Source organism: Heterocephalus glaber, unplaced genomic scaffold (genome assembly GCF_053883595.1).
Source record: "Heterocephalus glaber isolate CG9 unplaced genomic scaffold, H.glaber_assembly_v1.0 deba00001504, whole genome shotgun sequence".
Lineage (NCBI taxonomy): Eukaryota > Metazoa > Chordata > Mammalia > Rodentia > Bathyergidae > Heterocephalus > Heterocephalus glaber.
The window spans coordinates 53,418,182-53,445,300 of NW_028258324.1; the positions used below are offsets into that span (position 1 = coordinate 53,418,182).

Here is a 27,119-nt window from a genome sequence, read left to right on the forward strand (position 1 = left end):
TTCACTTTAGGTTGCTGTTTGGCTATTAAACATACTTATTTCAAAACTATTCTGAGGGAAGTTGTTTTAAAGAGTGAAAAAGGAGCCAGGCGTGATAGCACACTCCTATAATCCTAGCACTTGGGAGGTGGAAGCAGGAAGATCACTGCAAGGCCAGCCTGGGCTACACAGCAAGTTCAAGGACACCCTCAATTGCCCGGCAAGACCCTGTCCCTGCTCAAAAAAGTGAAGAACGGCTCCTTACCGTATGTCCCTGGAATGTTTTAACAGGTCGGTCTTGTCCTAATTTGCAGACATGAATGCACATATCTGTACTACAGGAAGCGAAGGTATTGTTGCTCTGCCAGTCAACATCCAATGCTGGTGCTGCAAAGAACAAAGGTTTGGTCTGTACTTGCTATACGTACGCTGAATTTTAGGGTGTTAAGTTTTGATCTATGGTTGAATATTACGCTAAACAGCACTTTAATATTTTACTTTATACATTTTAAGTCAGTAAGAAAATACTAAAACAATCTATATAAATATTAATAAATTTCAGTTTATTTATCTCTATGGGAGTCACATACTAAGGGAGACAACAGACTAGTAATTTGACCTAGTAATTTACTCTATGAATCACTAACATGGCTCTTGGGTTCTCTGTTGTACAGTGATAAATCAAACATTATGATATTGCTTTTATTTATAAAATTCCCTGAGTGTTCAATGGAAAAGAGGCCTTGGTTCTACCACTGCCGAATTTCCAAGCCAGTCACTTAACCTCTCACGGCAATTCCTCATCTAAAAAATAGTGATAAATGCCAGTTCTAAGCTTAGTATACAGGGATGCTGTGAAGATCAAGTGAGAGGATGTCCGTAGAAAACAACTTCATAAATTATAAGAGTTACATAAATGTTATATAAGTATTGGTGTTATCACTCAAGTGATAAACACTGTATATAATTTGCAAACATATTTTTTCTAAGCAATTATTGTCAAATACTGCTGAAAAATCAAATACTTCTTTAAAATCGCTGACATTAAGACTTCAAAAGCCCAAAAGTTGCTTGGCATTTAATATTTAGCCTGATTTTCATTTTGACAGGATTAAATATTCTTTCCTTTCAGTTTCCCCTACACCAAAGTACAAAGGCTTTCTGTAACTAGCATATTAAGGTAATGATAGCAACTAACTGGGTTAAGCAACAGGAGTACTATATACAAAGAACTCTGGATTTAAAGCAAACTTTCGGTACATGAGCCAAAAATGGTTTTTATATTTTAGTTGGCTGGGACAGTGGTTGGAGAGTATATCAAAATAACAGACCATAGGGCTGGGGATTTAGCTCTGTGGTTCCGCCACTTGCCTTGCAAGCCCAAGGACCCGAGTTAGATTCTCAGTACCAAAAAAATAAATAAATAAAATAAGAGACCATAATGTGAAAATTACATGAAATCTAAATTTTGGTGTCCACAAATAAAATTTTCCTGAAACCCACTAAGCTCATTAGGTTACATACATCTATGGCTGCTTTTGCACTCTAAGGGCAGAGTTGACTAGTTCCAACATAGATCCTATGGCTTATTATGCTTAAATTGTTACTTTCTGGCCCTTTACAGTTTGTCAACTTAATTTAGGACTAAAAACAGAGATCAAAAGAAAAATGGGGGGTATACATTTTTCATTATTAGCAACACAAAGTATTTAATACAGGAGATCAGGGCTTGTGTCTGAGGGAAGGAAAGCAAAGCCACTCCTTACCAGGAACATGTAGAACCGGATAAGTTAACACTAAATATAACAGCTATTTTGAGCATTGTTATACACATAAGTCAAGGAGCATGTCATGCATGAGAACTTGCAACTACAGGTAGGAATATTCAAAAGACAGGAAAAGGAAGACTTAAAAGTTATTTATGACAGAAAAACCCAATCAGAATTTTGAGAATTATGGCAAGATACTGAGACAAAGGACAAGGAGAGTAAAACTGATTTCATTAAGTGGCGAAAGACAAATTAAGATAAAGGTTAGCCCTAAAGTAGACCTCAAGGAAGCAAACAGTGGTTAATATGATCAGATATTAGAAGAACTAGTTTGGGGTATATTTCTACTAAGAAACCAGGTAACAGGATACTACCTAAATCAAGTCAGCTTGTGAAGGAAAGTAATGGAAAAGGAACATTTAATGTGAACTTACTACGGAAGAAATATGGAATTCAGACTCACTTTAGCAATTCCTTCCCCCTTATGAAAAATACATGGTATATATAAATTCACCTTTTGTTGACATTTTCAAATAATAAAAGAAAAAAATCAAGAAATAATCAAGAATCCCATAATTTTACAGCTGGAAACTAAACTCTAGGTGGTATTTCTCTCATTTCTCTTTCACTGTCATAAAGCAACTTTACCTCAGCTGGCATTTGTTTTCCCTGAGATCCTTTTTCCTGGGCTATGTGCCTGTGTCCCCACAATGGCTAGTTAGTACCCAATGACTGGTGGTATGCAGTATTTGGGAAGAGGAGTGATGAGGTGAAAAAAGTTACCCAGGCATGGTGGCACATGCCTTTAATCCTAGTACTCAGGAGGCTGAGGCAGGATGATTTTGAGTTTGAGGCTACTCTGAAACACATACTGAGACCTTAAGAAGAAAAAAAAAAAGTAAAAAAAGGACTAAAACACACACACATGTAATGAACTGTCCTACCCTTGCCACCTTGGCACTAGGCTAAGACTGGGCCTTTTTACTAGAAATTGTGTCCTTGCTTGGCTTCTTCCCTCTTTCCCACCCTGCTTCCTCACTAGTTTCTCCTGAAAGGGTTTCTTTAATAAATTATTTCACACAAATACTTGGTATAAGGCATGACTTCAGGGAGAATCTAACCTAAATCAGGTAGTAACCAAAAATACGAGTCAGCACAGTGTGTGGGCTCTGCTGTTATTCAGTGTGTCATAGCAATGTGGATGGTTATCCTGCTCCTCTGTTGGTCTGCTCACAGACCTATTCCTAACCATACTGAGCCTTGCTACGCACTGCAATCCAGGGAGGCAACTCTTGCAAATTCCATTTCCCAGGCTCCTATGCCCAACTGGTTTTCAGATGGGATCACACACTGGAGGAAACTTAGGAATGCAAAGTCAGGAGAAGGGGAAAGACAGACAACACTGCTCTAGGCTCCCTCTCAGGTGGGGCCTTTGGGAATGGCTCATGCTCTTGCCAGGCAGCCTCTTTTCCATAATCCTAATTCCTACCAGACAACTGGCCCGAGCTTTCTTCTCTACAGTCTAGCGTTTCTTGCAGTTGCTAATCTCTAGGTGACCATATGTTCCCATTTTTGATTCCTTCCAACACCTGTATCAGTGATGAAGAACCTTTCAGAGCTTTCAATAATACAAATAGCCCAACTGTGGCATGCGTGCCCATAGGTTTGCCACCTCTGACCTATACAATTATTTCCTTGTATTAAATTCATTTCTGTAGAATATCTAGTTTAGACTGTGTCTACTTGCCTAGAGCCTGATTCAGTAAATACTATATATATTTAAAGTTAACCCACTTATGCCCAAGATTGAATGGGGGGCGGGGGCAGGGTCTCACTATGTAGTTTGGCCTGGCCTTGAACTAGTCTGGCCTTAAACTTGCAGTGATCCTCCTGCTTCACCCTCCCAAATGCTGGGATTACAGGCATTTTTTTGAATTTTTGCATGAAATTCATATGTTATGTAGAAAAATTCAAGGAACAAGAATTTAACAAGAGCATATTATGCTCCACTGTTACAGGTATTCCAAAAATGGATCACTAGGCATTAATGGGTTAAATATCAGTACTTAAAATAGTATTTTAAAACAACTTAAAATGTTTGGTAAATAACTGAGAAATGAGGGTAGAGGTTGAAAAAAATCTAGAAGACAGTGAAGTATATAATAAAATGCTATGAAGAAGGTCACATATCTGTTATGTGTCTGCAAAATGTGAGTGAGGAGGCTAGGAAATTAAAAGTAGCATTAAAACAAATAATATCATTAGGCTCAGTGAAAAAAAAAAAAAACACTGTATAACCAAGTAAAGATTCTGAGAAGCTGTGAAATGCTGCAACCTGAGTTGTAATGCTTCGGTGACATGCCTGGCTCACCAATCACAATGATTAGTGGGTGTGATGGGGCACACCTGTAATCCCAGCACTCAGGAAGCTGAGGCAGGAGGATGGCTGGGAGTTTGAGGCCTTAGGCTATACAGTGAACTCAAGGCCAGCCTGAACTGAACTGCATAGTGAGACTCTGTCTCAAAAAATAAACAAACAAAAAAAACACTGCCCCCAAATAAATAAATCACGATGGTTACAACTTGACATCATCTCAGAACATATGCCCTCTTACTCTGTATTATTCCTAAAATAAAATGAGAGACTACCAATTCTTTAGGAATATATTTGTTAACATAAAATGCAACCAAAATGTAGGTCAGTTTACTACTGAGGCCTCCTTTTATAAAGGATAAAAGAAGCCAAGAGAAAGGAGATGAAAAAAGGAACTAAGAAGTGTTATGTTGCCGGGGATTTAGCTCAGTGGTTTCTTTCGTTGCCTGCCTGACAAGCTCAAGGACCTGAGTTCGATCCCTGGTACCCCCCCCAAAAAAAAAAAAAAAAAATGTGTTATGTGCACGTACCAACTTCCCACAAGGAATGGAAACACTGTGTACCACACACATGTACTAATAAACAATGAATGAATGCTAGAAAAGTTAATTCATTTTCCCAGGATTTCACCTTTTTAAAATCCTGGAGGTAAAATTAAAATTTCTGTTTCTCTCATTCTGACTTATTTTCACTAACCCATGAAGCCTCCATAATATTTGCAAAGAATTCTCTATGTGAGAAGAAAAGAGCACATTTAATACATTTTTTTAAAAAGCCTTATTGAGATTAATTCACCATTTGAAGTATACAATTCAATGATTTCTGAAATATTTTACTATTAATTTTAAAAATTTGAGGTCAAACCATAACACAAAATTTGTCATTTTAACCATTTTTAAGTATACAAAACAGTGGCATTATATCCACAGCATTGTTATTGGCAAAACTTTTTGTATCACCCTAAACCAGTGACGGCAAACCTTCTAAGCTTTCAATGTTACAAACAGCCCACTGCGGCACATGTGCCATGGGTTCACCACCATTGGCCTAAACAGTCACTCAGTAATCTTTAAGTAGTAACTGTCCATTCTTGCTTTTACCAGTTCCCAGAATCTCTAATGAATTTGTCACTATGAACATGTCATTTAAGAGGAATGATGTTATTTACCTGTTATGTCTGCCTTACTTCACTGAGCATAATGTCTTCAAGGTCACTGATATTGTGGCATGTACAAGGACTTCATTCTTTTATATGACTGAATAACATTTTATCATATATATAATGATGTAATCAAAAAGATGTTTAAACTTTAAAAATTACTACATTGCGATTACCCCTGCCTTCATAATATTGCACGTGAATACATTTATTTTGAATACATTTATCCCATTGTTCTCGATGCTTTCTGCAGCAGTTCTGGAAGTCCTCTTTCCTTACTGTCTTTGGTTACACTGCTACAACTGCCTGGATATCCTGAATTGATTCAAAGTGTTTACCTTTCACAGTCATTTTGACTTTTGGGAAGAGCCAGGAGTTACACAGTGCCAGATATGGTAAGGCTGAGGAGACACACTGTATTTTTACAAGTCTGTCTTTTCATTGGCTGCTACTCAGCAGTAGCATTCACTATATTTGTGGTCATACCTCATAATAACACTCACAAAAAAGGCATTCCAAAACTGTATCAGAAAGCAGAGAGAATGATAGCGTGTGTTCAAAGCAAAAGGAACTATTCTGAGGGGGATTAATGGCAATGTGTCTCTTACTGCAATATATTTTTATCTAAACAAACTGAATGTTTGATCCATTCTTCAGACAATATTGTTTATCCACCATTTCAGTAACTGAGTAATATTGAATAATACCTGAACTGGATAATACTGTCCTAAACAGTGACATGCAAGTATCTGCTCAAGTCCCTGGTTCTGGATACATACCTATGAGTAGAACTGCTGCATCACATGGAAATCCTAAGTTCAGCTTTCTAAGAAACTGTCACATTGTTTTCCACAGCAGCTGTACCACTTTATATATTCACTAGCAAAGTATACAAGCCCTAATTTCTTTAAAATGTTTGTTGTTATTGTTATAGTCCTTCCAACTGATCTGAAGTGGTATAATTCACTGGTTCATGCTTTCCAAGCATAGCATACTTCCAATTTGGCCAAGATGGAGTAACAGAAGCTGCTAAACTGTCCTCCTATCCAAAATAACACCAACAAACTTTGAGGAGGGAAACCAACAACATGCAGGTCTTAGCACAAACAAGAGGAATTTGCTTAGGTAGAGATCAGTGGAGTTCCTCAGTTGAAGAGACAAAGCTGAGGAGTTTGGGGAGCCTCGGGCAGGGATCAAAGGACACAGCACTAACAGGGAGAAAGCTATGTAGACAGAGAATTCTAAAAATGTACATTAGGTCCTTCTCAGGTATTCATTCACCTGAGTACTAGTCCGTGCAAGTATGTGAAGAAACTAGTTGAGAGTGGGAAAGATATACTCAAAAAAGTTAAGAAACAATGTCTGCTACTCAAGGCTGAGAATAGTGTTCATATCCATAAGTTAGTCTAGAAAAGCCTCATGATTTGTGAATCACTAGTTCATACACATCAGGTTTTTATCTCAATAGTGGGAAAATAATAAGCCTTACATGGAACTGTTTCAGTGCCACTTACCAAATCTTGTAAGACCCAAAGAGATCAAACCATTTCCAACTAGTGTTAACCATGTCAGAATAAATTTCACAAATATATACAAGAATACAAAAACATCAACTGACAAGGTAAGATTCACAATGTCTTACTTCCAATTAAAAGTAACCAGGTGCCAGGTGCAGTGCCACATGCCTATACTCTCAACTACTTGGGAGACTAAGGCAAGAGGACTGCAAGTTCAAGGCTAGCCTAGATAACTTAGCAAGAAATTCTCAAAAGTAAAAAGGGCTAGGCGTGTACATCAGTAGTAGATGTGGATTTCCATTACTATAAAAAAATAAAAAATTTGGCATGCAATGACATACAAAAATGTGACAAAAATGAAAAATCTAGTAATTGAAAATGATCTAAATAAAACACAAATGTTAAAAGTTAGTAAAAGTATTAAAGTACTTGCAACTATATACATGTTTAAAAAGTTAAGACATGAAACTTGCTAAATAAAACTTTCAGAGACAAAAACTACAACAGGTGAGGTGAAAAATATGATAGATGGGATAAACATTAGATTAGATGTTATGTTAAAGAAAACATGTGAACCTGAAGGCAGTTCAGAAACTATCCAAAATAAAAAAGTCAGAAAAGAAAGACGGGTGGGGGAAAACAGAATTTCAGTTGGTTGCAGGACAACTTGAAACAGCTTAATATTTGTTTGTGTGTGTGTAAGTTGTACATTTAAGGGCCGGGGATTTAGCTCAGTGGTTCCACCACCTGCCTTGCAAGCGGGAAGTCCCAAGTTCGATCCCCGGTACCAAAAAAAAAAAAAAAAAGGTTATACATTTAAAAAGTAGATGTCAGAGGAGGGATGGAAAAATATTTGAAAAAGTGGTCAAAGTTTTTCAAATCTGAAGAAAACCATGAGCCAATATACTCAACAAATTCATGGAATTTTAAGGATAAACAATGAGAAAAACTGATCAAGGAAAAATATATTCAATTTGTTCAAAATCAGTTATAAGAAGAAAATCTTAACAGCAGAGGGAAAAAAAGACAAATTATTTAAGAGTAACAAAGAAACAGCAACAGATTTCAAACTGAGAGTAATGCAAATAAGAGTACAGCAATATATTTAATGTCGTGAAGAAAAAAGCATGTCAACCAAAATTCTACAATCACCAAAACTGTCTTTCAAAAACAAAGGTGAACTAAAGACTTTTTCTAAAGAACTCAATACTCATGAATATTGAAATAGAAATATTTACCCAAACAAAGGAATAAGGAGTGCAGGAAATGGTAGCCTAAGTGTTAAATACGTAAGTTTTTAAAAAATTATGTAACCCATTTTAAATATCACTTCAAGGTAGACAGTAAGTTTCAAGTACATATCATAAATGCTAATGCAGCCACTAAATAAAACAAAGAATTGAGGTTTAGTATTCTAAAAAAGAAAAAAACCCCAAAATTTAATTAGTTCAAATAGAAGCAGAACTGGAAAAAAGGAAAAGCAAAAGAAATAAATATAGGATAAGGAAAAGTATCCTTATCACTAATCACATTAAATGTAAATAGCCTAAATATTACAATGAAATAACAGAGACTGTGAGACTGAATGTATAAAGAAGACTCAATTTTATGCTGTCTGTGTAAAATGGACTTTACATATAACGATATCAATGACAAAGTAAAATGACAGTGGTTCCGGTGCCTGCCTCGCAAGTACATGGTCCCGAGTTCGATCCCCAGTACCAAAAAAATAAAATAAACTAAATAAAATAAAATAAAATCAGTTAGATATCGCAACAAATACTAGAGGCCTATGATGAAAAAGAATGACCATATACCAAATGACAGAAGGAATACAGAAGGACTGGAATATCCTCTGCTGGGTGGAAAGTTTACCATGTTGGAAACAGTTTGGTAGTTTCTTAATAAATTATACATCTACCAAATAGTACAGCTATTCTACTAGCAGTGATTTGCATAGAAACATGAAAATACATGCCCAGGTAGGGACTTTGGACATGAATGTTTATAACAATTTTATCCGTAACTGTCCCAAACTGGAAGCAACACAAACTCATTTCAATAGCTGAGTAGGTATATAAACTGTGATACAGCCACATAAAAGAATGTTATCGGTAATAAAAAGAAATGTACCATTCCTATCTGTTACAACATGAAAGAATTCAAAATCATCCAAAGTGAAAGCAGCCAGAGCACCCTCAAAAGTATGCACAGTGTGATTCCATTTGCATAATATAAAGTAATCTTTGGATACAAAAGATTATTTGTGGTTGCCAAGGAAGGGGAATATGATATTGCAAAGGAGGTGGGAACTTCTGAAGGTAACAGATGTATTTCTCATCTTGAGTGTAATGGTAGTTTCAATGGTGTACATGTAGGTTCAGTCATGTTCTAGTTAGGACTCAACAAGGACCATCACTAGCACAGCTGATATTCATTACATAATAGCTAGTAAGGGGAGCATACATATACAGTACTTCTTGCAACTTTGTATCACTACTCGGATGTAAGAGAAACCTGTAGGAGGAATAGTCAAGAGATCTAAGAAAATTCTATCTGCTTGTGGACTAGAAGAGAAAGTAAAAAGGAAATGAAACAGGTAAGCAAAACAATGTGTAAATATTTACTAAGGTGGTATGTTTTAACCAATCTGAAGTGTTTGGAACACAGTGTTTGCAAACTTAAGTTATTCAGATACTACAGTATAATCATTTCCAGCCTTATCTGTCTTGTTTAGTCACACTAAATGAAAAAGGCCAAAAAACAAAAGCTTCTGATGCTGCAAGTTTGTATTATTTAAAGGTGATGTTGTGCCACAGCCTCTTTGTAAAAGGATGTTACTACGGATTTGCAAATAACCAGGGTTACTTAGCTTCCAAATCAAAACTTTTTCTGACCCAACATTATCCTGAAAGAAGCAACTTAATCTTAATCTGGTAGTACTAAAACTACTATTCTCTTCACCTGTCACTCCAGCCTACTGGAGAGCTGAGGCAGGAGGATCACAAGTTCTCGCCCTGCCCAGGCAACTTAGTGAGATTCTGTCTTAAAAAAGCAAGCTTGGGAATGAAGCACAGTGCTAAGGCCCTAGGTAAGTAGCTATTGGTCTAATATTTTTAGGCATCTTGTTGCAGCTAATATATTTGGTTACTGCAGTCAGGAAACTCAGATCATGGACAAAGATTAGGCTGAAAAGGAGTGAGTGAGGGTATTAACTCAGCTGTCTCTTCTCAAGTTGTATGTGCTGCTGCATGGTTATACACTATGCAGGAAGGGCACTGGTATTTTTTTTAAAAGAAAAACCCATCTAAGATACAGAATTCCAATAACACTGGGAAAGCCTGTTTTCTACTTCATGTACATAGGTGGAATGATTTCATACATCCATATAAAATGAGAAAATGACAATATCTAAATTTACAGGAGTTTATATAATTTTTTCATATATGCCATTTACTCTTACTGTCCCAACAAATAGGTTTATCCTTCGATTACAGATAAAAGCAAATGAGGCTCAGAAAGGTTAAACAACTTGCGCAGTCTTCAAGCTTAAGTAAAATGGAACTGTCAAAGCCAGGTCTAATTTAAACCTCTGTGTTCTTCTCATTAAATAATACCACCTTTAATTGTGTCAGGCTGTAAATGCTTTCTATATCATACATTTCAAAGAAAACATCTGATGATCCTCTGACAAGTAACAATGTGAATGTCACAGAGTATCAAACTCTGAAAGGAATACTAACAAGACTGAGATTTGATATTTCAAGATTGTAAGTGAATTATATATGCTGCTATAAGTTTAATTAGAAAAATAGAGAAAAGCTCCAGCTTTTGTGTAAAGTGTAAAGATTTACCTGAATGAAAAGGAAACTGTTGCTTTGCTTCACCAGTATGTGCATCCCAAATAATTGTAGTCTGAGATTAAAAGGAAACGAAAAGTCAGTTGCTGTAAAGTTAAAAGGAGTTTATCATAAATTGGATGCTTAAATGTATTAAAGCACTATGTAATGTCAGAGTGGATTTAATTTTAAACATTTATTTTATCCCAAATTGTACAAGAAGGCTATACTCCATTTTGGAAGGAAATTATGAAATAGTTTAATTTTTCCCTGCGGATTTTTCATGAGTTACTTTACGTCAAGTAACAATTATCAGTTGCCAACAGTGTTTACATTAAATTGCTTTACAAACTTTACTGTAATCGTTGTGAGATTCTATAGTTGTTTTGTTCTAAGGTGGCTAATTCTTGGTTAACAAGTGAATTTAGCTAGTTCTCAATATTGAGTAAAGCTCACATTTACCAAAAAGCAGCAGCCTGAATTTGACAATATTTAAAATAGGAACCTAAATCATTATTCGAAGCAGTGACTGTTTAATAGGGCTTTTTTCTCCCCTTCACAAACTTCCTTTTTCTTACTTCTTGTACTCAAAGAATACAAAGCTTGAACCAGTTTTCTCTCCACTTCCCTCATAGCATATACAGTTAACTATCAGCACATCTTTCCCTACCTTTAAACAATTATGCACCCTTAATTATTTTGGAGGGTGTGGTAGAGAGGATTACACCATATCTTTACCACAGCCACCAGCCTAGTTAGGTGATGAAAGCTAGTAAGGTCCTGGATTTCTAGTTTCAATTAAGTACTGTGGGTTCTGCTAACCAATTGGCTCAAAGATTTCCCATGAAATCACTCCAGAGCCAGACTCACTCATGAGAAAAGTAGGGAACCAAAAAATGCAGGATAGGGGTGAGGATTTAGCTCAGTGGTTCTGCTGCCTGTCCCACAAGCACAAGGACCAGAGTTTGCTCCCCAGTACCAAAAAAAAAAAATGCAGTATACATGACATTTCATCATAGCTCACACTGCAGCAAAACTGAGAACTGATTTAGGAATGAGCAGACAGAAAATATAAGAAAGCATTCTATTATCATAAATTTGTATGTGAAATTCCCAAATGTGAATGTTCTGTTTACATGATTAGCAGGAAAGAAAAAAATTTTACTTTCAATTACACTCTGTAATACATTAACCTTTACAGAACTTAGCTTAATGTCCATTTACCTTATCTACTCCAGCACTTAGGATGAAATTTCCTTTCTTATTCCATTTTAATGCAAATATAGGGCCTTTATGCTGCCCTAAGGTGCTAGCAAGATTACCTAAAATTCAGAAAGAAAGACTTTAAAATTACTTCAAACTTTAAAACTCAGATCAACAATAAAGTAAAAAGGAAAATGCTTCATTTACCATCTTTAGTCCATATTCTGGCAAATCCATCATATGAACCAGTTGCTAGAAGTGTACCTTCACTCTGTGGGGAAACACATTTCTTTCATTACAATACACAGAAAGGCCATTTAATTGTTGTTTAAACTCATCACATCTGAACCCCAAACCACAGGAAACTACATTTTCTTGACTTCAAAACTTACCAGTTCTATTTGTGACTGTCAAGAAAGACCTTACAAAACACATTCACTGCAGAGTGTTCTCTGGGAAATTCTTAACCAAATTTCAACGATAGTAATTGCTCTGGGGACATGATCAACAATAAAATTCTTTTGCCTATCCAAAGGATTTTGTATTCTCAGAGATACAACTGACTAAGGATGGACACAAGACAGTGGATTGGGAAGAGCATCAAAATCATAATTTTAAAATGATTTAATACAAGAAAAGGCAAAATCTTCTAAAATATTTAAGTATAACTGGATCTTGTTATATGGCTCTCCCAAATCCTTTGCTGTCTAAAGAAAATGTGTGTATTCCAAGCAATACTATTTCAGATAAACAGATTCTTAAACACTGAGGACTTCCCAACCTATGACATACTTACCAATAAAAGTAGCAGCAAAAGGAAAAGAGCCAAAAAAGAGGACAAGTAGACTTTGTAGTCAATGAAGTTCATACAATTGCATAGGGCTGTTTTATGAAGAAAAATCCATATAAATTTGTCTAAACTTACTATTTCTTTCCTGTGCCTTGCTTTAACAAATATGTAACAGAACCACATCTTGCATTAAATAGAACATCTTTTTTTTTTAACATACTTTTTTTTTTATTATTAAATTCTTTTATTGGTATATTGTAGGTATACAACACAATTACATTTCTCATTGGGAATTGTACCTTTACATAATGCATCTTGGTTCTTATTTTTTACCCATTCCTAGCCCTCCCTTCACACCCTCCACCCTTCCCTATTTACAAAGACTTTATTTCCATTTCTCATCATTTGTCTTTTCCCTTCTTTCCTTTCCCCTGCCTCTCCCACTACTTCTACCCCTTTGGACCTTTCTTCCTATTTTACATTATTGATTATTCATTCTAATCATTGGTACATTTTAGGTGTACAATATAATGACATTCATCATTGGAAATTTGCACCTTTACATAGTCTCTCTTGGTTCTTATTTTTCACCCTTGCCCAGCCCTCCCTTCAACCCCTCCATTCCTCCCTATTTACAAAGATTTGTCACTATTTTTCCATTTTCTCATATTAACCCCATTCCCTTCTATCCTTTCCCCTAGCCCTCCCACTTCCTTCCCCTTTGCCCCTTTTCTTCCTATTTCACATTACCTATTATACATTTAGTCCTTATTTACACTTTCAGTTTCTCACACCAGAGAAACTATTTGGTATTTATACATGTGTGTCCTTAAATAGAACATTTTGCATCCTGTTGCTGGGATGGGTAAATATTACTGGAGATACAGAATGAAATCCCGCCTCACTTGGCACCTTCTTGATTGCTTCTAATAAGGACATTCAAATAACATCACCTACTTCAAACCTCTTAAGCAATTCAGCTACACAGGCAAGTGACTACAAAGTCCTGCTTGGAATCTACAAAATCCCTTAGGACTCTATCTAAGGAAGATTAAGTCTGTTGAAACCAAAATCAAGTTCTTATTTTCAGACTTAAACAATGTCAAGTTTCCTTTAAACTACAGGTCCCCCAATGTTTTCATTCATGAGCCACTCAACCAAGAAAAGAATACTTTAAAGAGGAGACATCTCATGGGGCCTTACTTCAGTGTTGGAAAAGAACCATTAATTAAGGATAATGCCTTCCCCTTTTAGTGAAATATTCAAGTTCACAATGAATAATACATTTCTGAAAAGCCCACACTGTTCAAAACTATAATTTGCAGTTCCAAATCACCAAGCTCAATAAACTAATGTTCTTTAATTAACCATCATTTGTAATGTTAACTAAATTTCATTAAATATAGTCACCAGTCAAGTAGTATAAAAAAACTCTAAGGCCTTTTGACCTAAGAAACAAGGGCCCATAATGAGAAGCTACTTCTCAGTCCTAATCCTACAACCAAAACCTCTAAATTTTTATAATTGTCAATATGTACTTTACAGGACAGGAAGGGTAAATGCATTGCTGGTAATTTTGGAACTGAACATTACAAAGACCCAGCCATGAATTCTGGAAGAATCCAGATGAACTGAGAAACTGATCTAGAATAAACATTTTAAAAGATAGATTTTATTCCTCTGAGTAAGATCTGGAACATCCTCTGGAACTCAGGAGTTGAACAGAAGCCAGAGGGGGAAAGCATGCTCATTTGCTGAAGAAAAGACATTTGAGGGCTGGGGATTTAGCTCAGTGGTTACGGCACCTGCCTTGCAAGCGCAAGGTCCCAAGTTTGATCCCCAGTAGCCCCCCCCCCCAAAATAGAAAAGACATTTGAACCTTGATATTCTTTGCAATGATGAAAATAGTCTAAGAGGTTTTTGGCCGGGGGGCGGGGGTTATATAGGTATGAGGTATATTTGAAATTAAAATGATCAAAATGTACAATAATATTGAACTTTTTGATAAGTCAGAATTCTAAGATTCTTACTACTACAATAAATCTTAAAATAGCTAACTAATAATCTCTAACGGGCAGCTGGCAATGAAGTTTTGGCAATTCACAACATAATGAGCAAAATGAGAAGGTTTTGCTACATGTATTTCATTTACCCTCAAGAAAGAACTGAATTGTTAAGGATTTATTATGCTGAGCATTTTTCATCTATTACCTCATTTCCATAGGTACTATTTTCATACTTCCAATTTACATATAAGGAAAATAAAGTACAGAGTAGCTGAGTTATAGCAAAGTTGTGCTTCTAGAGAACCCAAAAGCTAGAAACTGAAACGCTAGATGTGACTACTCTAGGGTCAGCTTTGGTTTTTAACACCGCTTTTGGAGATAGGGACTCTTGGTTTGTTATTAGTTAGTGAAATAAAAAACAAACAAACATATAAACAGACAAATCCCACCATCAGCTGAGGCTCCCAGGGCCCACATCCTTGTGAGTACACCCATAATGGACAGTACAGTAATACTCACATTCCAATCTAGAGAAGTTACATCCTTGTTACTTGGAACATCTTGTCCTCCTTCTCGTATGCAATGTCTAAGTACTAACTGTGTGGAACCACTAGTGCTATTTTCACTAAGATTCCATATTCTTGCTGTTGAGTCTCCCGACCTACAAAGTATGCAATACATTTTAAATCCTCATCATCAAAATCAAAGCAACACATTTATATCTTATCACTAAAAAGGTAAATAGAAAATAGACTATCAGGGATTTCTGTTTCCAATTATTTTCCCCCATTTTACATTTTTGGACTCTTGAACATTCTTTAAGTAGCAAGTTTAATTAAAAGTTCTAGGGCCAGGGATTTAGCTCAGTGGCGCTACACCTGTCTCACAAGCGCAAGGTCCTTAGTTCAATTCCTGGCACCAGGAAAAAAAAGTTCTAAAATTACTTCATGAAGAAATTAAGATCTACCAAGGCAACATGACCACAAGTGAACAACACAGATCCCTGAGAAATAAAAATAATATACAGTGGACCCCTAACTTACAAACTCAATCGGTTCCCAAGGGATGGCTGTAACTAAGTCAATACAGCTGAGATCTGGGTGTTTCCCTGGGTACACGCTATAGATAACAAGAGGCAGATGAATCCTCCATTAACCTAATTAACCCAAATTGTTCTTATGTAAGGCCAGTTGTAACTTGAGGGCCCACTGTATTTATAATGAATAACAGTTCACTAAACTATTTTTAAAAACCACATTAGAATCACTTTGAGAAACATACCCTGATGCCAAGAGATCGCTAACAGGGTTCCAGGCACAGATGAAAACTTCAGATTCATGGCCCCGTAACACAACTGCTTTATTAGGAGGGATTTCAACATCCCCATCTACTTCCATCATATCAGTATGATTATCTACATCAAACAAGAAACAAGTGGGAAACTCCAGTTAGGTACTACAACAAGAGGAGGAGGTCTTAATGAGCAAATATTTTCCTTCATAATACATAATGTAACTTTAAAAAACACTATCAAGATAGTATGAATATGATTACAATATTTATTGTGTGGAAAATAAATCTGCAACTTAAGTATGATTGCATTATCTTTAAAAGTATACATGTGAGTGGATTCATAGAGACAGACACAGGGGTGAGAGTAGGGAAGAGAAGGGCTGCAAAAGGTTAGATCTAAACATGGACAAAATGACAAAATGGTTTGAACTGAATTTGACGTGTAGCAATACTATTCTGAGTTTCTGCCAGTAGGGGCTGCTGATATCATTCCTATAACATTACAGTTACCTTTATATCTCAACATCAGAGCTTTACTGTATTTGCTAATAATGAGTATTATGAATTTTATTTAGAAATAAAGCACAGATGCAAAAATTCATTTAATAGAAAAAGCCTTTCAAAATATTTTTAAAATAAAGTTAATAAAGTAAAGCTAGTTTTTTGTAGCTTTAGGAATAAAAATCTGCAACTGTATAAGTTAGTGCAAATGAAACAGATAAGGTTATTTTAGCTTAGAAGATAAAGATGTTCTAGCACAGCAAATAATTCTCTTGAAAAAAGGTTTTAAAAGTTCTTAGCTCACTTGCTATAGTATGTGCTCCATTCTCTTCCCCATTTGCTGTATTTTCTCCATTTTTTGCAGATCCTTGTTGGTTGGTTGCAGCTGCAGCAGCTGCAGCAGCTGCTGCCTGTTGCTGTGCAAGCTTATCTCTGTAAGCTTGTTGTCTTGTTTGTACTACATCAGGCATTACGGCATCTATCAGGGACAAAGATTCTATGGGCCGACCATCAAACAAGGTACCATCCTGGTTTTGGAAAATCGTAAGAAAAATCAAAGGCAGCATTTAGTGTTACTTATATTCAATCAACAGCAAAAATGAAAAATCTTCATTCCAAAAAGGACATTTTTAGATAATTTTCTGAACTCATACAAGGTGGAAGAAAAAACTTCAACAGGCTATTTAACTGTAAATGGCTATTTAAACTTTCCCCTTCACTAAATTCATGGGGTTAAATGTTGCACAGGTACAACTGAAATATGAGGTCATTGTTGAAAGCAAAAAAAAGATAAAATGTAGGCCCACATGATAAAAAGGTTTATTAATTTTGAAATTCTGTTAGCCAAAAAACCACCGCCCAACAGGAATAGGCCATACAACAGTAAGATGCTTGTCCCCACATTATAAATAGCTCTCTGTATCCACAGGTTTGAACATACAGATTCAACTAACTGTAAATCGAAAATACTTGGAGGGAAAAAAAATGCATTTGTACTTACAGACTTTTTTGTCATTATTTCACCAATAATACAGAATAATAATTACTTGTACAGCATTTATATCACACTAGGTATTACTAGTAATTTAGAGATAATTGTAACTGCATGGAAGGATGCAAACACTATGCTACTTCAGATAAATAAGCAGTTGCAAATTATGATTTCAGGAGGTCATGGAAACAATCCTCAAGGACATCAAGGTGTAACTGTATTTCTTTAACATACTAAAAAAAAATTTTTTGGGGGGGGGGTACCAGGGATCGAACTTGGGAACTTGCACTTGGCAAGACAGGCGGTGGAACCACTGAGCTAAATCCCCGGCCCTCTTTTTTCTTTTTTTGCAGTACCAGGGATTGAACTCAGCACCTTGCGCTTGCGAGGCAGGCGCGGTGCCACTGAGCTAAATCCCCAGCAAAATACTAAAACTTTTACAATATTTTCACTGGACTTAAAAATATTTTTTGAGATTTGACTAAATTTCTAAAGCAGAAATAGACTTCAAATATTATGCCATTACCATCACGTCATTTTACTAATGTTGAAATGACATTTAATAAGGTTTAAAGGCTTGTTACACAGCTAGCCAATGGCAGCTGAGATCTCTTAACTTGCTGCTATTCAAAGTATGAACCCAGAAACAGCAGCAGGGCCATCACCTGGTGAGTTATTAGAAATGCAGGTCGAGGAATTGAGGGGCAGCTCAGTGATACAGCACTTGCCTAGCATACACCCCTGGGTCTCATTTCTAGCACATGTCTGCATCTGCGTCTGCAGAGTGTGTGTGTGTGGGTGTTCAGGAACTAGTGTTTACTAAAATGTCTGCATGACTCTTACCTACAGTAATGTTTCAGAAGTACCATCACAACATAGGTTACTGCTTTTTAATGTTGTGAAACTGCTAAATTTTCCAAAGCTCCATTTACATTAGGAAGTTCCACGTTAATTAAAAAAAAATCTCCAGTGAGCACAAGAAGTGATTACAGGCACAGAACAAGTTAGAAATAGAAACAATGCAAATCAGCCAACAACATGTAATGCAATATGTATATATGGTGGGCCAGGGATTTAGCTCAGTGGTTTCACCGCCTGCTGTGCAAGCATAAGGACCCGAGTTTGATCCCCGGTACCAAAAAGAAACCAAAAAAACAAAAAAAACCCACAAATATGTATATATGGTAACATATATGGTAATATGTAACATGTATATATGGTTCACTTAAACTGGTGAGCTTGTACTGTTGATTACCTACAGTATTGTGATCAGGCATGCTTAGTTAAAAAATTACAACACCTCTTTCTTAATTAGCAATTAGAATATTTAAGAAACAGGAGAAAATATTTCAACTTGTAAGTAAAAGCACAAAGATATATTATTGAGTATTATACAACATATTTTCCACTAAAATAAGACTTTGCTTCTGGCTAATGGCAGAACCTACAAAAACACTTTGAAAGACAAAGTATGGTTAAGACCATAAAGATGTATTTAATTTAGTATTGGTGGGTTTTTCAGCCATAGAAATGAGGAAATCAAAAACTAAAATCTATTTTAGTACACTATATAATTATAGTAATATAGATATAGAAACCACAGGTGTTTTAGTTAAAATTCTTGCCAAAGGCAAAGATGCTAATCTTTTAAATGAAAATAAAAGGGAAGGTTCCACATGTTCTGGGTCCTGGCCATATATGAAAAATTTAAGTTAAAACAGAAGTTTGCAAACTACTTCTGGAAAAGATCATTTAATATTAATTTACCCAGGCCATAAGTTCTCTGTCACAACTACCCAATTCTGCCATAAGTGGCCACAGACAGTATGTAAATAAATGAGTGTAGCTGTGTTCCAACCAAACTTTGTTTACAAAATCAGGGAGCAGGCAGGCTCATGTGTACTGTGCACTGACACCTGAAATAAACATATTTATACGTGGATCTTAGATAGGCAAGAATGTCGAGTTGGGTTCATTCAATTATAAATTGGCTTCCAAAATCAGGTATAATAATAGTAATGTTGAGTTTCCAATTTTCAAGCATCAATTTTGGCCTCAGCATTCCACCACACAATGCTGCTGTGTTAATGAAAATTACTTCCTAGTGCTTACTTATAAAAACACGTTAAGGGATATAAGCTACAGATAATGGTGCTTAGAATTTTAAGCCAACATGCCCTGCCTGTATGATCTGATAGATACTCTTATTTTTTGTTAACCCTGTGAAGGTACACAGATACTAAATAAGCAAATAAACAAAGACAGCTAATTTAACAACATACATACGAATAAGGATTAATATTTAAAACAAGTCAGCCTTACCTCATTTATACTAACTTCTGCCTCTACATACTGTAGACCTTTCTGGATGATAGAGATCAATGCAGCAGGTGGGACAAGTGCACCATTTATATTAGACTGACTTATATGGCTTTCTATACCAAAGGTAAATGCTGAATGAGAAAATCCTAAAAGCAAAAGAAAAGGTATGAGAATTTCTAGTGGAAAGTGTTTCCTAGTGGAAACAGGCTAAATCATACAAATGAAAAAATCCCTATAACTTTTCAAAATCACATTCCATCATTTGAAATCCTATGTTTTTAAACAAAGAAAGTATGAAAATCTAAACGTTAGCTTTTATGTATTTTTCTTTCCTCTTAATCTTCTCTTTAAAATCTCTGGCATCTACTGTATTACATGGCTTTACAATTCCAGTGATAGACAACTTTCCTCAACAAAAAGCATCGAACTTAAAAAGTTGAAAAAGCCTTCGGAAATCATGTGATTCAACCGTTTCACTAAAGATAACTGAGGCCAAGATAAAGTGACATGTAATTTTTGTAGCATATTTAAATTTCTACATACAGACCATTGCTTCAATATTTTGTAACCTTTTTCATGTTAAGAAACAAAAGGCAAAGGGAAAAATTTAAAAAGACGATATTCTAACATTTTGATCTCATTTGAATGTATGAGTTGAGTACTTTAGGAGAAAACTCTGCCACCCAGTAGTAGTTCATTTAAATGAAAACTTTAGTAAATGAAAATCCAATTTCTAGATCTCCATCAACAACTGTTTACTTTTAACTTGAAATAATTAAAACCAGAACACTCACATAATAAAAAACTCTTTTATGTTGGCCTTTTTTCTATGAAAATCTAGTAAAATTCTAATAAAGTGAAAGACCCATGGGTGGTTATTCTCTTCTCATAGTAATTCCTATAACATTTTAAAACAATTCAAATTGTATGTGTGATACAGAATGTTAGAAATTTTCATACTAAAATAAACGAGACTGAGCTTTGTTCTGGGTTAAACTGATATGATCTACAAAGCAATTCTGATGCATAGCTCGTTTCACCCCAGTCTTGCTGTGTTTAGGACACATCGTTTTGAACGCTGTGCTCCTCTTAGACTGCTTGTGGCACTTACAACTGTCTATAGTAAGATACTGCGGGCTCACAAATAACATGTGGCTAGGAATTATTTTATTGGTTCACTGATAGTGAAAAGTACACCTATGCTGATTTTCCTTCTTCCCTCTTTAGAACACATAACCATTTCTTATCTGTAACTACCCACAGTGGCAGAGCAAGAAATTAAAAGCTGTTACTTTTAAGACCTTGATTTTTAACGTCCTGATTTCACTCACAGGCAAGATCACAATTAAACATATTTACAGTTTTCAGCTTAATATGAGCTCACAAAGATGGCTAAGAAAAACACCAGTGGGATGTGGGTGGGGGTATACACACCATTTAAACTGTCCCTAGTAAGAAATCTACAAGTGGAAAGGTAAAGGTAAGGACTGGGGATGATGGGGAGAAATGGTATGAGATACAGCAATGAAATCCACGAGCAGTAAGGCTGGAGCTCCTTGTTTGTAACTGCATATCACTCCCTCAGCAACTCTATTAAGTCACAAATAGGATAAAATAAATGTCCAACAGCCAAGTGGCTTAGAAATTTGAAAACACTTTGAGATAGAAGATAGCATTTAAGAAGGGCTTACACATATTTATGTTTTAATCTGAATTAACAGATGGGAAATTCCAGCGACTAAGTAAGAAGGATTCAAATTCATTCCAAGATAACCTACTACTCCTCTTGAAAAGTTAAAATATGGTCAAGGATAAAGTTAAAGCAGAGTGAGCTCCTACTTCCTGACACAGAAGCAAAGAGTACTGCATTGTTCTGTTTTCCACTAAGGGTCTTGGAAAGTGGTATACACTGTGCACGAAACACTCCGGCATCTTAACAGTTACATTTGGCACTAGGTTTTTAAAGTATTGTGCTCACATAAGATTTATAAATTGTATAAAATTCGTAGTTCTACATACTCTATTCATGAGTATAAAAGTCAAAAATGTTAAATTTAGACCCTATTTAAATTGCTTATAGAGGTTAAGCCCTAGAATATCCTAAGAGTTGCTGGTAAAACTCTGCCCATTTCTGGCCAGAATGCTGTATGTGTCTTGAATTTGTTCTGTCAGGTCAGGAGAGAAGCAATCTCAGGTTCTCCACCACCTTAATCTACTGCAGATGTACTCAGAATGTGCTCAAATAGCAACAAAACAACTCTAAAGTAGCTGTTAGCACTGTTTTGGCACTTCTCATTAATGTACACCCCAGAGAAGCTCCACACTTAATTTTAAATACATGCAGTTTAACTATATTTTATTTCTAGTCACAGCACTACATGGTAGCTTATTCTGCTCAAATCTACTTTTTCTCCTTCCCTCCTCCAGAACTTTTTTGTTTAAAAACTTGTGACCTCATTTCATAACTGGAAGTCACAATCATATTAATTCACCTCTGTTGGTCCCTGGCATTTGACCATTTGCCAAATCCTATCACTCTACCTCCAAATTCTATCCTCTTACACTCTCTAAGACTCTCCCATCACCTGTCCTTTTTTGCCATAACCTGAGTTTAGTCCTCATCCTCCTCTGCTTAAACTATTACCACAGGTCCCTTCTCCTCACTCCTCCAGTCAGTACACTGAGCCACACTGTTGCTAGAATAGTACGCATGTGTAACACTAACATTCATCATACAGTGTATCACTTCTTCCTCGAGCACTTTTAATGATCTTGACCTTCATCGTTCAGGCCAAATTCCTAAGCATCGTACCAGTTATTCTTGTATTCTGGCCCTACACATCTCTCAAGCCTTCTCTTAGTTCCGCATACCCAGGCTTGTTACCATTGTACATTAAATTTAAGTGATAGCAAATTACATATAACATCTTGAACATGCTGTTCTCTACCACATCTCTGGGCCTTGCATCTTCATTCCTATGTTCTTTTCTCCTGTCTGAATGGAGATGAAGTCATCTTTCACTAACCAGTGGAGTAAGTCTTTCCTATGCTGATCCAGTAATTTTTGTATGTATGGCAATTACCACACTAATTAATTTTAACCTGTGTGCCTATAGTTTATATACATATCTGACTAACAGACTCAGCTGTGTAAGGAAATAAATCTAGTAACATTTTAATTCTGACAAACTATCAGGTCACTTCAGTAAATATTTGTTAAGCCAGAATACAATTCTACTGTAAAATACTTTGGAGTATCTCAAAGTCTGTGATTCCAGAAAAAGGATATAACAAACCTTCCTTGAAAAATAACCCCAAACTTGAAACAAGTTTATACCAGAAGAAAACTCATTTATCTGTAAATACTTTTTCAAGAAGTATTTTTTCAGGAACAGGTCTGATTTACATGGGAGCCAAAAAGGGATCATTTAAATCTGTGAACTGTTGAAATCCAGCATGACTGCCTAAAATAGCACCCATTCTTTTCATTCTGAAATGATGAGCAGTACTTCTAACAGTTACTAGAGTAAACCAGATTTAGGAGGCAGAAGAGAGGTTCTAGAGAGGAATAGGCTGAAAACCATTAAGTTCAGTAGGTAGTAATTTGTAATTGAGACAAACAGTGGCAGGGGTGTGTGAATACTGTATGTGGTATGCGTATGCACAGTTACTTCAGAGATGATGAAATCATTTTCTCTATTGCTTCTTTCAGGGAGCACTTTCCTTGAGATATAAGGGATCATGTCCTCAAAGGGGAGTCAGTCCTCTAGAACCTGCCAACTCACTTTGCAAACAGAATACAGGAGTAAGAAAATGAACTCTGAACTACAATTGTGTTAGGCAAGAGAAACTGCCCTTTAGAAAGCAAAGCTTAACTATGAACACAACGTAATGTCCGAACCTGAAAGACAGTGTTGGGGTGGAGAGACCCCGATGTATTCAAGGTCCCATTTTAAGCTTCAGATCACAAAAGCACAAAAGATTATATTCCTGTTCACATCAGCACACACTGTACTATTCCCAAATCTATTTCCAATGCTGACCTCCAGATCCACATTTTAGAAAAGGTAAATAGGAAGTCAGGGGAAAATGTTTAGGGCCATGGTGGCGAACCTACAGCACACAGGCTGTAGCAGGCTGTTTGTGTCATGGAAAGCTTTAACAGGTTCCCATCACTGCTGTAGGGGTCTTGGGTACTGAAGAGTTAGACCCAGCACTTATACACTAGGTCTACAATTTTGCTTTAAAAAATAAATATGAGATGGGAGTGATTCAGTGGTAGAACATTTGCCTACCATGTGAGTGATCCTGAGTTTAACCCTGGAAATGGAAAATAATTTTTATATGAATTTTATCTTCTCAAAATAATTTCAGTACTATATAATATGAAGCCAATAAATGTATCTGGTCAGTAATTATTCATAGCACAGGTAGATTTTGGGATGTTTCCAATGTTTGCTATTTTACAAGAATCTTACCTCCAATATCTGTATGAACAGGCTTTTGCTATATATTTCCTCCTTAGGAAACATACCCTCAAAAGGAAAAGGGGGCATGAGCATTTTAAAAGACATTTATATGATTACCAAACTGTATTCAAAAATTATGCAAATTTGTATCATTGCCAATTTATATGTATGTTTATACCCTCACTACACTGGCAATTCCTAATAGAAATAAAGAAATAAAATAACATTACTAATTAGGTTCTCTCTTTGGCAACTTTGGGGGTGGAAGCTGAGACAGGGTCTTGTGGAGATTCTCCTGCCTCACCCTCCCCAGTGCTGGGATTACAGGCATGCATCACCAAGCCTGGGTCCTTTACCAACTTTTTAAAGGGGGCTTTGTTCTTTATAATTGTGTTTGTAGGAATGTGTAGAAGGAAATTTGTTAGTGAAAACTGGTTACTCGGTTTATGAAATGAGAAGAAAAATTAATTGTAGCAATAGCTTAATAAACAGGGTTTATGACAACTGCTTGCTGTTAATTATTAACTGATCAAATGTCTAACAACTATATGTATCAAAATCTAAGCTGGGCGGGGGATTTAGCTCAGTGGTTCCGCAGCCTGACTCACAAGCACAAGGTCCTGAGTTCGATCCCCCGTACCAAAAAAAAACCCCTGAGTTTTCAAAATCTAAGTTATTCCATATATCATTTTATAAAACAAAGCTATGTACATACTTGCTCTTTTGTGGCTAGTCATCTACTCATAAAAATTATAAGGAAACAAGGTAGACACACCAAATTCTCAGCCCTCTTCACTTCTGTTCTTGATTGCTACAGGCATTTTACTAACTGACAGGTTAACCTGACTCCATCCAATCCACTGAGCCTGTTTCAATGGCACTGGAAGTGAGGTATGTAGGAAGGAATGGCTGCTAACCCAGCTACCTTTTATTTGAGTGAAGAGAAACAGCACTTTCATTTCATTGCTGATAATTATTAAATGAAAAAAAGCAAATAAATAAGTTATCTGGGATTATAGTTCAGAACCCTAATTTTATACGCATTCTAGAAACTTTGTGCCTATTACAGTCATGATTTCCAAGTTGTTTTTCTGTTTTTGTACTGGAGGAGGGCTGAGTATTCTTTATCTGAAATGTCTGGAACTGGATGTGTTTCAGACTTTGGATTTTGAAATATTTACATATACTTAATTAAATAGCTTGGGGATGTGACCAATGCTAAATTCATTTATACTTTTCATATTTATACACATAGTCTGGAGATAATTTTATACAGTATTTTTAATGTCCTTGCATTGTGAGTGAGGCGAAGCACAGAATTTTCTACTTCCATCATACTAAGTTTCAGATTTTGGAGCATCTTAGATCTCAGATTTTCAGATTAGGGATGCTAAACCTATACAGCACTTGAAGTAATAAAGGCCATCTTAGAAAACTTGCTGTAGAGTAGCCCTGTATCCAGAAAGACTTGATCTCTCTTTGAAAAGGTTAGAAGAGTAAACAGTGGAGGGACATGAGATAATCTTTCATGAACCAAACAAACACTTTGAGCCTATATAATGTCATCATCACTTGCAAATAAATGGTGACTGTATATAAGATGAACTTGTTCTAAAATTGTAAAGATTTTTTAGTGACAGTATTCATAATCACAATCTAAAGAATAATTCATTTTAGTAATAAGAGCATTTTTGTCTTCCAATTTCCAGTTAAGTCTTTCAACTATAAGATGTAACTGCTTCATGGCTTCAAATAGTCAAACACATCAACAAGAGAGAAATTATAGAGCTCTTAAACTTGTAGAGATGACAGTAAAATCCAATAATGAAGAGTCCCAAATAAAAAACACAATTTAAGAAAAATAAAATTAAATCTTCCTATACAAAGCAACAAGAAAAACAAGTAATAGAATGTTTACAAATAATTACCAAGAACACTTTCTTCAGAAGGAAAATACCAAAACAAAACAAACCTGAATGACTGTAAGAGTCAAAGGTGATGCACAAGAAGGGAAAAGGGGTTAAGAAAGAGGGAAACTTAGAAGGTCCAACAAGCTCAGCTCCTCTACAATTATCAGGTTCTACTATATAACTTAGCATGTACCACAAAGTACTTATCAGCATATGATTACTAAATGAGTTATTAGGACATCAAATTAATGCCCTTCAGTGAACACTAATTAAAGGGAGGCTAGTGAATTAAACCAATCATTACTTAAAGTACTACCCGTCAATCTCAATTGTCAGGTCTTCTCAAAGGGGAAAAAATTTTATTCTCAATAAATATTTGCTGTATGAGTCTATATCATAAAAGTGCAGAATGGTGAAGATGAAAGTAATGTGCTTATGGCCACTTTCTAGAGATAAAATTGAAAAAAATAAAAAATTACAGCACTTAATAAAAGCTCAGTGATAAGGACACTTTTCTCTTAATTAGTTCTGATGTACCAGGGTATGGCTTATTTGAAACAGTAAATCTGTTAAACATCAGAGGCTGAATAGCACAATGAAACCCCTTTTCAACAAGCAACAAATTTCACAGATAGGGAAAATGAATTGCTGAAAAGGTGTGTGATCTGGGGAAAGCAAAGAGATGGTAAACAAATAGTATCTTCTAGAATTGATAACAGTATAAAATATTTAAGATTAAAACAACTGAACTAATTTTATTCGCTCTGGATTCCACAGTGTAGTCAACATTAAATACTGCAGAAAACAAATGTTAAAAAGTGCTTACTGAAATATTCTATTTCTAGACTTTGAGAGCACAGAGGAGGTGAGTCTCTCCCAGCGCACAGGAGGAGGCTTCTGGTCCACTGTACCCCCTGCAAGCATAGAGTAGGTGAGCCCTGCCAGCGTCAACAGCATCCAAACCCCCACCACCATTGAAATGAGAAGACACGTAAAC

The 27,119-nt window shown here is 35.9% G+C and overlaps 1 protein-coding gene across 16 annotated transcripts in view; it reads right to left on the reverse strand.

Annotated features, from left to right (window-relative positions):
- Positions 1-27,119, reverse strand: part of Tbl1xr1 (TBL1X/Y related 1) — a 168,633-nt gene that overhangs the window by 15,151 nt on the left and 126,363 nt on the right. For all 16 annotated transcript variants that reach the window (XM_087186545.1, XM_021254360.2, XM_087186542.1 and 13 more), the window contains 8 exons: positions 19,744-19,889; positions 16,735-16,957; positions 15,918-16,050; positions 15,156-15,297; positions 12,048-12,111; positions 11,862-11,959; positions 10,653-10,713; positions 245-366 (listed from right to left, as the gene is read on the reverse strand). In XM_087186545.1, the coding sequence (XP_087042671.1) occupies positions 245-366; positions 10,653-10,713; positions 11,862-11,959; positions 12,048-12,111; positions 15,156-15,297; positions 15,918-16,050; positions 16,735-16,900 (786 nt within the window). In that variant the 5' untranslated portion in view covers positions 16,901-16,957; positions 19,744-19,889. The remainder of the gene's footprint in view (positions 1-244; positions 367-10,652; positions 10,714-11,861; positions 11,960-12,047; positions 12,112-15,155; positions 15,298-15,917; positions 16,051-16,734; positions 16,958-19,743; positions 19,890-27,119) is intronic.